Raw genomic sequence first — 9,649 nt, 5'->3', positions numbered from 1 at the left:
AATGAGATTGTAGGCAGGGAGGTCAGAGAGAACGTAAAAGCAGGGAGTCCTAAACAGTGAACACACTGCAGAAATAAGACCACTTTAACTGTCCTGGCTCAGTGCTAGGGAATCCTGGGAATTGTAGTTTATTGTGGCACCAGAGCTCTCCGACAGAGAAGGCTAGATGTCTCACAAAACCACCATTCCCAGGATTGCCTAGCACTAAGCCAGGGCAGTTATAGCCATCTCAAAATGGATTATTTCTGCAGTGTGTTCTGGACCTATGTCTTAAGGAGAGCTTAGAACAGTGTAATTACTGAACAACATGCAAAGCATAACATGCTGGTGTTAACGCTTTTAATAACGGACGGTCTTATATCCTCCTCATTCAACCACATTATAACAACAACAAAAGATAAAGGGCCAAAATGAAGCTGCTGCAGGTCACTTTGGAAGGATGCTGTTTAAATGATGCGTGTGTCCTAAGAGTCCGGCAGCTAAGGACTGGAGCGCAGCTTTGGCACAGCTTCTGGCCTCTTAAGATGCATGTGTCATTTAAACAGCATACCTCCAAAGTGACCCAAAGCAGCTTTATTTTGGCCTCTCTGTTGGGTCTCGAAGACTTCAAATATCTGTAAAGCCACTATTTTCAGGCTGTGGATGGTTGAATCCATGGATGCAGGATCTGTGGATACAGAGGGACGACTATACAGCAAAGACCAGTTTGAGGAGGAACAAATACAAGAAGCCACCTCATTGACTGTTGGTGCTGAGAGGTCTTCCCATCACTTTCCTCAGGGCTTACCTTGGGGCTGGGGCTGCTGCCTGCCCCCAGTTCAGGGGAAACGCTGCTTCCGCTCTTGGCTCCACGCACGGCGGCCGTTTCCGAGTTCTGGTTCTTACTCCGCACAAACTCCTTGAAGGAAAAAGGATTGGACTCTTCCCCAGGACTGGAAGGTGGTCCGACTAGAGGGAAAGACAAAAGGAGAGCGGTGGGGTTAAAGAGGTGGAGAAGGCCTAAGCGCAGAGCCCTAGGGCCGGAACAGACAGGCCAAGATAAAGCTGCTTCATGTCACTTTGGAGGTATGCTGTTTAAATGACATACGCATCTTAAGAGGCCAGAAGCTGCGCCAAAACTGCGCTCCAGTCCTTAGGACTGGAGCATGGCTTTGGAGCAGCTTCTGGACTCTTAGGACACATGCATCATATATATATAGTACCGTATGGATGTCATATAACTGTAAAACAAGTGCATTAGGAGTACAGGACCTAAAAATGAAACACAGTTATAAAAGCTATAGAGTTAGCCCTTGATGATAAGCAGAGCTCCAGTTCCCAGGATTCCACAGCCTTTGAGCCAGAAAAAGGAGTTGAAGCGCTGCCAAACTGGGTTCTCTCTCCAGTATGGATGCAGCCATGAATTATTATAGGCATAGAGATCATATAGGGTTCTATTATTATATTACGTTATACTGTGTATTATAGGGCTGCCAGAGCGTAACAGGATAGGAAATTAAACAGAATTCCAACTCCTTAAATGCTGACTCTCCCCTTCCCTTGCTTCAACGGGAGAATGCACTCTGCACATGCCCAGAAGCACAGTCAGTCAATCCTCCCTCACCAGCAGCGTCCCCCCAAGGACTCTGGAGACCTCCAGGAACCGCTGGAGCCCCCGAGGAGCCCATCTTGAGGCGGCTCCGTCCGGCCATGGAGCCTGGAGAGGCAGCCGGGCCCTTCCTTCGCCTCCTCGCACCCGGCAACGGCGCTCTCCCGGCCGGACTGAGCGGCCTCTCCTCAGGGAAGAGGATCAGGCAACCATTGGCTCCGCCCACGAGTGACGTCACGCAGACCGTCTGGCCAATCGGAGCTGCCTCCCTCAGGCTGGCCCACAGAGCTAGGAAAAGGTGAAGAGTCACAAGAGCAATTCTGGACTGAACTTGTGAGTCTTGTTCACAAAGACACACAATCAATCATATACATATGATTATGTGCGTATATAATGTATGTGTGCATATATATATATATATATACACACACACACATATGTGTGTCCGTATATATATACATATATATAATACGTATGTGTATAAATATGTGCGTGTGTGTGTGTGTGTGTGTATATATGTGTATGTATATATATATATATATATATATACATGGAGGTCCAGAGTTTGGGAGCCACTGGTTTAAACTGGTTTATTACAATAATAAAACAATTGCATATTAATAGAAAAAAATACAACTTAAAGGTTATCATATATATAGGCACACACACACACACACATTTACATCCTTTGGAATCCTGGGCATTTGTAGTTTGCTGTAGCCCCAGAACTCTCTGACAGAGAAGGCTAAATGCCTCACAAAGCTAAAAAAAATCCCAGAATTCCATCGCCTGGAGCCATGGCGGCTAAAGCAGTATCAAACTGGATTATTTCTGCAGTGCAGAGGAGCAAACCTAAAATGGAGCTACATGGGAGCCGGAAATGATGGTTGGCCACAAACTCTCCCTACCTCTTTCCCTCCCTAGCAAAGCTCTGCCCACAAAGGGGAGGGGCTTAGTGGCAGCCAATCAACGCCGCCTCTGCGGAGCCGACCAATCAAAATCTGCCTTCCCGTCCATTGCCGGGAGAAGGTTCCAAAATGGCGGCGAACGTGGTCCGGAGGGGCGGCTGGGGCTCAGCGCGGAGGTGATTCTGGGTTCTGCGTCGCGCGGGGGGCCCCTAAGCTCCGCCCCTTTTTCTTGTCCCAGGAAGGGAGGGGGGAGGAGGGAGAACTTGCTTCCCTCAGAATTCTCCCCGAAGAGGAAAAGGGGGAAGCAGCGCCTAGGGGTTAGAGCAGCCTTTCTCCGCCTTTGTAACCTTGGAGGAACCCTTCCAGTTGTTATTTTAAGGTCTTGGGAAACCCAAACCTTAGTGGTAGCTATATGAAATATCCCATATTGAAACCAGTGATTTCCCCCCAACTTTGGTCCTCCATTTGTTTTGTACATCAGCCCCCAGAATCCCTAACCAAGCTGGCAGGGGATTCTGGGAACTGAAGTCCTCAAAACCTGGAGGTCCAGAGTTTGGGAGCCACTGGTTTAAACTGGTTTATTACAATAATAAAACAATTGCATGTTAATAGAAAAAAATACAACTTAAAGGTTATCATAGAATCGTAGAGTTGGAAGAGACCGCAAGGGCCCTGATCCAGTCCAGCCCCCTTCTGCCATGCAGGAACTCACCGTCAAAGTTAGTCTCAAAGATGTTACAAGATCCCTTCTTCGCACACTTTATCTGTGTAAGTGGTCCCGAAGTCAATACTGTATCCTTGAATGGCTTAATATAACAACGCTTGTGTTCCAGGTTTGGGCTGGTTGCCTACCGGAAATACAGCAGCGGGGGAGCCTACCCCAACATCCCCCTGACGGCCCCCCTCCCCGGGGTGCCCAAACCGGTCTTCGCCACGGTCGACGGCCAGGAGGGGTTCGAAACCAAAGTGACCACCCTCGAGAACGGACTCCGGGTGGCTTCGCAAAACAAGTTCGGACAGTTCTGCACCGTTGGGAGTAAGTCACACCTTTTTGCGGCTGGGGAGATCTCCCTTTGAATGGTGGCAGATGATATATACAGAGTATTAATGAGCAAAGATGTACAACAGAGCGTGAAAGTGACAACCGTACAAGCCACTGTGTTCCTTGTTCCCACGTAATGATGCGAGAGTATCAATTCATTTGAGATGAGGCGCTGGAGAAGAGCGCTGTGGGGTGCTATGGACGGCCAAAATGGGCCCTAGAACAGGATCAAGCCATAGGAGCCATGAGGAGATAAAACTGAGGCTGACGTTCTTTGGTCGCATCATGAACAGACACGGCTCATTGGGAGAAACAATAATGGTAGGAAAGGTAGAGCAAACTAGAAAGAGAGGAAGACTGCTACTAGATAGATCGACTCCATTAAGGAGATCATGAGTATGAATGTACAAGGACTAAGCAGAGTAATGGAGGATGGGGGGTCTTGGAGATGTCTCATCCAACTCAAGGGCAGTTAACAACAACAAAAAGAAACCTTGTGCTAGCCAACAACACAAAAGCCCTATACAGTATGACATTAGGCAGATACTATTTCTCTCTTCTGCCCAGCTTCATATTGATATTCAAGTGAAAGCTCCATTTTGGAGGGTTTGAAAACACACAATGACATTTCCTTCTTTCTTTCCCTGCCTTTTGCCGACAGTCCTTATCAACTCGGGGTCAAGATATGAAGCGAAGTATCCTGGTGGCATTTCACACTTTCTGGAAAAGCTGGCTTTTTCCGTAAGTAAAGTGGGTGAAAGTTTGAACTTGTATCTGCTGCTGCGAAGGGTCAGAAACGTCTCCAAAAGCAACAAAAAGATGGTATTGTAGAACAAATGCTGCAAAAGCCTGTGAGCCATAGCAGGATGGTGGCCAAGAGGTCTGTGGGCCTCCTTTAAGTCCTTTGTGGGGGGCGGGGGGGGGTACCTTGCTTCCTCTCTCTATTCTGATCTGTCAAGGTGCGTCTGTTCACATCTAGACAGAGGAATGAACATTAGCTGGGCAATTCCGTGGGGTTAGGGGCCAGTTTTCCACCCTGTAACCTGTCTCCTTTTCCCATGCCAAAATGCCTGCTTCCCTCTGTTTGCTGCCAAAATGGCAACCAGGATTAAAATGGCTCAATTTGGAAGAGAGACAGTGATTGAAGGGGATTGAAGGCAAGGGCTTTTTGAAAGGGGTTAGGGATGAGGGCTTCTTTCTCAGTTAGTACACGTTTTGGAGACTTGGTGTGCTTTACAGGTGAAAATCACCCAAAAATCACATTGGGCTTTTTAAAAATGAAAGTCAGGGGGCTCCAAGGGCCACCAATGTGATGCTCAGGGGGGTCACTTACAGCCCCTTTCCTATCCCTGACCTAATATCAAAGTCCATACCCTTTCCCCCCTTCTCTTCTTCTGCTTAGTCTACAGCTCAGTTTGGCAGCAAGGATGAGATCCTTCTTACTCTGGAGAAGCATGGTGGCATCTGCGATTGTCAGGCATCAAGGTATGTTGGTTTATTTAACCACTGTCTGTTGAGAGCATCACTCTTAGGAATCAGGAAGGAGAGGTGTATGGGCATCTAAAGTGGAGTTTTTCTTGAACTAATGGGACCGATCTTTACCCTGCCAATACATGTTCATTTTTTCTTTTCATGGTCTTTTCTCCCTCCCTCCCCCATCTAGATAAGCCATGAATATTGGCCCTCACCCATTTTGCCTCCCTTGTAGACCATCTTGATTTGCTTTGGGGCAGGGGCTTATTGTTTCTATGGTACAAAGTTTCTTGTCCCACATATGCAAGCAATATTTCACCTTTCCCCTTGAATATGGCTTCCTTGATCCTCTTTCTGTATGCCTAGTTTTAAGACTAGATTAAGAAAGGGGTGGGTGAGTTAACAATTCATAAAATGTGGCTATAGGAAGTTTTTCAGTTGTCCCAAGCTGGTTGTGAAACCCAAGTTGTTAACTTTTCCAGGGATACCACAATGTATGCGGTTTCTGCAGAGGCCAGAGGGCTGGACACAATGGTCAGTTTGCTGTCAGATGTGGTGCTGCAACCCAGATTGTCAGGTGAGGTAGCATTTGGGACACTTTGAGTGCTCCACAGTTTTTATTTTGACAGTGAAACATCAGCATAATTTACACAGGAGAGCGGAACGTTATAGACATGTGTCCAGTTTTGCCTGTTGGCGATTCAGATGATCGTGGTGACCATTTGGAGTCTGGGGAGGGTTTTCTTTTCCCTTTCCCATGCCAGATTGACTCAGGCAGATGCTCTTGTGCCATCATGGCCTCGATGCTCTGGGTAGATGGATTTTCTGATACTCATTTTTGGCTTTTTCTCTTGGGGCAGATGAAGAGATTGAGATGACTCGCATGGCAGTTCGCTTTGAGCTGGAGGACCTGAACATGAGACCCGATCCAGAGCCTCTTCTCACAGAGATGATTCACGCGGTGGGTTTCCCTACCCAGGTTCCAATTTTAACTTGCTTCAAGAACGCGTTCTTGAGACTGAAAGTGAGAGCTTGAACTGAAAATCCCAAGTTTCAGGACTCCCAAACAGTTTGTTCTTCTCTTGGACAGGCAGCTTACAAAGAAAACACGGTGGGACTGAACAGGTTCTGCCCAGCAGAAAATGTAGACAAAATTGACCGGAAAGTCCTTCATTCATACCTGAGGAATTACTACACCCCCAACAGGATGGTGTTGGCTGGTGTTGGGATTGAACATGAGCAACTAGTAGAGTGTGCCAGAAAGTACCTCCTTGGAGCTGAGCCGGTATGGGGGAGTGGAAAGGCCTCTGATTTAGACAAGTCCATTGCCCAGTACACAGGAGGGATTCTCAAGGTAAGCAACAAAAAATGGACTGCCTTCCTAGACCACTGTTCTGTCTTTGCTCCAAATAATCCCATGATGTGCTTGAAGGTATTTATAGAGGAAAGGCTTGGGGGTATAGTGGTGACTGTAATCCCCCAAATGGCAGCCAGAAGTAATGTTACATCAGTTCAGTGGCACTGAAATGTGCTCATCTGGCCCCAAATCTATTATTACTTTCTGCCTCCTTGCAGCTTGAAAAAGACATGTCAGATGTTAGTTTGGGACCCACTCCGATCCCAGAATTGACCCACATCATGATCGGACTAGAAAGCTGTTCATTTCTGGTAAGTAGTGACCACTGGGGAGTCCTGGCTGCTCTGTGCCCTTTGTATAGCTGAGTGAACCAGCATTTTTTGTCTCATCTAGGAGGAAGACTTTATTCCCTTTGCAGTATTAAACATGATGATGGGTGGAGGTGGATCTTTTTCTGCTGGAGGACCCGGCAAAGGCATGTTCACCCGACTGTATCTCAATGTGCTCAATCGGTGAGTCCCTTGCTTTTAAGTGCTGAAATCCAGTGGTGATGGCAACAGCAAAATCTGCAGCCATTCTTGGATGTATGCAATGCCGCAGTCCTTGGTGGAATTCAGGTTCTGGCCCCTGGATGACACTCACTTGTCTTTAAGAGGAATTGCACAAAAGGCGCCCCTAGATTTTTGTTCCATAGCACAAAGGTGCCTGGGGAAGCTATCTTCACTTAGCTTCTCCATCACTGTATTTGTTTTTCCCCAGACACCACTGGATGTATAATGCAACAGCATACCACCACAGCTATGAGGACACAGGTCTCCTTTGCATCCATGCCAGTGCAGACCCCAGGCAGGTGGGTGCCTTCCTGAAATTTGTCCAGCAGTTTGTTTGTTCTGCATTCCTTTTAAACTTACAGAAATCATTTGCAATTGATGAGCTGCTGGATGAAGCTTGCTACCAGCTGAGTTAACAAACAATGCCTTTTAAGCAGTTTTAATTGCCTTAAATAGGGCTCTTGTCAACATTTTATCTTGTTTTATGTTTCAGTTATCACTTTGATCTGCCTCGAGCTTCATATTTAAGAGGATGTAAATCCAATGTATAAATAAAAGAAATCCACCATAATCATCCATATACATGCATACTTTGGTTAACAAGCCTCTGAATAAGACACCCACCATGTCTTTTTGCATCTGCCCTGCCTCCCTTATCCTTGTCCTCTGTCTAGCTGGAGAGTTTTTAAGCATCACTATCATAGGGAGGATGGTGAAGGAGAGCTGAAGAAACACAAACTTTTGCTGGTGGGTTGTAGCAGCATGTCTTCAATAAGGCTGTGAAAAAATGGATTCTGCTCCAGCCAATGGCTGGCTGTAGTACCAAATTTTGTTAAAGCAGTGCCTAGGAACACATTTACTTGTTAACTGAGGTATACCTGTATCCTCTGTATTCATGGCATTTAAATGAATGGATTGTTGTCATTTGATGGCTAGGACATATTATATTACTAATTTTAAGGTCTCCTAGTGCTTGGAAAAATAGCTTTTGGCCTACAAATCTGAAATGGCTGTTTAGTTGTTCTCCAAGAAAAAGTCATTTTTCCAGGCTCTGAGCTTTTCAGGCTTTCCCAGTGCCCTAATCTATCAATATGGTATGGTGGACCCTTTTCTTTCCTCTTCTTACTGCACAAACTGGATCTTTTCTTGTTAAGATTCTCCATTTTACTGCATCTGCATGAAAACAGCTGTTGATTAAATGGAATTTCATTTACCGGCCACACTGGTGTTATTCTGCCTGCACTGACGTCTCTTTTTATTTTATTTGCAGGTTAGAGAAATGGTGGAAATCATTACTCGGGAATTCATTTTAATGTCGGGAGCAGTGGGAGAGGTAAGCCGTTCCCTAATTCTTCAATTCTAGAAAGTATTCCTTATCCTTATAAATCTGGAACATCAGACCATCCCCAGTAGTTCTGCCTGTGAGGAGGTTAGCATCCTATGGGACTTCTAGGTGTCCTCCTCAGAGCTGGTACAGCCACATTGGTTACTAACTGTAGGACAAGATGTCTTGTCTTTCCAGTATATATATAGCCTGATGCCTTCAAGTAAGCCATCTCTGTGGCCAGCTTAGATTATGTTGCTAAGGTGGGGAATCTAAGCCACTCTTGGGCCTGAGGTCACTTTTATCTTTTCCTCCAGGTTGAACTGGAGCGAGCCAAGACGCAGCTACAGTCCATGCTAATGATGAACCTAGAGTCTCGGCCAGTTATCTTCGAGGATGTTGGGAGGCAGGTGTTGGCGACAGGCATGAGGAAACTCCCTCATGAGCTCTGTGTCCTGATCGGTAAGTTAACCTACTCCACTTTCCTGCCTGTCTCTTGGTTAGAGCCAGCCTTCTGATGGAAAGACAGTTTTTAGATCATCAGTTTTATTTTACCCAAGACCACCATTGCTGTAGCTGTTTCACTCTTTTGCTACACCTGCTCAGATGTCCAAAGCATCTGATGAAATTTCAGATCCATTTCGTAATGCATCTGTTTGACTCTTCAGCTGGACTGTTGCCTCTTCCTTTTCCTGCTTTGCTTCAGAGCTATTCACTGGCTTCTTTTGCCTCCTTTCACACTGCTGCATGTCGCCTTTCTTCCAGAAGAGGACCCAAGGTGGCTCACAGAAAATAATGTTTCTTTCCCTCTTCTGTAGGCAAAGTGAGTGCAGATGACATCAGGAGGGTGGTGATGAAGATGCTGAGAAACAAGCCAGCCATTGCTGCACTGGGGGACTTGACAGAGCTGCCCAGTTATGAACACATCCAGGCTGCCCTTGCCAGTAAGGATGGACGACTTCCAAGGATCTATCGCCTTTTTCGTTAAAACTGCTGCAAATGACACTGCATGAGTCTCTTGCCAGGATTAGGATTCTCTTGGCGAAACTTCTATTTGTGTGCAAGAGTGGCGTCTTTGGGCCTTCAACGGAGCGCTTCTGGCATGTCTGTCTGAGGACATTCACCCCTGGAAATAAACTTTTCTTCTGCAGAAGACTCCTTAGACTTCATAAAACATAATTTAAAAGAAACCACTTGCCAGTAAGGTTGACTGCCTCAGCTGGAAAAGCTACCATGGAGAAACAGCTTGTTCTGTTATCTAAATCTCTGTTCATGTTGATTAGTGTTTACATAAACTGCAACACCTTGCCCAACAGTTGCACTCCATGGTAGAGAATACAAATAAAGAGTTAACAGATCATGTGTTCAGTGAGGATGTTTTGACTTCCAGTTAGACCTCCAAAGTC

General features: G+C 46.1%; 2 protein-coding genes across 4 annotated transcripts in view; one reads left to right on the top strand and one right to left on the bottom strand.

Annotated features, from left to right (window-relative positions):
* The window catches only part of ENTR1 (endosome associated trafficking regulator 1), an 8,045-nt gene extending 6,246 nt beyond the window's left edge, over positions 1–1,799 (bottom strand). For both annotated transcript variants that reach the window (XM_042480520.1, XM_042480519.1), the window contains exons 1-2: positions 1,604–1,799; positions 788–948 (exon numbers count right to left, since the gene is read on the bottom strand). In XM_042480520.1, coding sequence (XP_042336454.1) covers positions 788–948; positions 1,604–1,691 — 249 coding nt within the window. In that variant the 5' untranslated portion in view covers positions 1,692–1,799. The remainder of the gene's footprint in view (positions 1–787; positions 949–1,603) is intronic.
* A 797-nt stretch (positions 1,800–2,596) lies between these two features.
* Positions 2,597–9,611, top strand: PMPCA (peptidase, mitochondrial processing subunit alpha). 2 transcript variants are annotated; one of them, XM_042479616.1, is made up of 13 exons: positions 2,597–2,672; positions 3,330–3,532; positions 4,200–4,279; positions 4,941–5,023; positions 5,494–5,588; positions 5,872–5,972; positions 6,102–6,365; positions 6,587–6,679; positions 6,762–6,880; positions 7,128–7,218; positions 8,190–8,252; positions 8,561–8,705; positions 9,062–9,611. In XM_042479616.1, exons 1-13 carry the CDS (start codon positions 2,626–2,628, stop codon positions 9,229–9,231), a joined length of 1,554 nt encoding a protein of 517 aa, XP_042335550.1. In that variant the 5' UTR covers positions 2,597–2,625; the 3' UTR covers positions 9,232–9,611. The 2 variants fall into 2 exon arrangements, with proteins under 2 accessions (XP_042335550.1, XP_042335551.1); XM_042479617.1 differs by lacking the exons at positions 2,597–2,672; positions 3,330–3,532; positions 5,494–5,588 and having other exon boundaries at positions 4,224–4,279.
* Positions 9,612–9,649: the final 38 nt, after the last annotated feature.

The sequence above is a fragment of the Sceloporus undulatus genome, chromosome 7, assembly GCF_019175285.1.
Source record: "Sceloporus undulatus isolate JIND9_A2432 ecotype Alabama chromosome 7, SceUnd_v1.1, whole genome shotgun sequence".
NCBI classification, from domain to species: Eukaryota; Metazoa; Chordata; class Lepidosauria; order Squamata; family Phrynosomatidae; genus Sceloporus; species Sceloporus undulatus.
This window is presented reverse-complemented; position numbering and strand designations above follow the sequence as displayed.

Excerpts from the sequence above, each read along its gene's own strand:
- PMPCA (XM_042479616.1), top strand. The coding sequence starts at position 2,626 with ATGGCGGCGAACGTGGTCCGGAGGGGCGGCTGGGGCTCAGCGCGGAG. Across the intron at positions 6,680-6,761 it reads TAGAAAGCTGTTCATTTCTG|GAGGAAGACTTTATTCCCTT; the intron begins GTAAGTAGTGAC and ends TGTCTCATCTAG. Across the intron at positions 8,253-8,560 it reads TGTCGGGAGCAGTGGGAGAG|GTTGAACTGGAGCGAGCCAA; the intron begins GTAAGCCGTTCC and ends CTTTTCCTCCAG.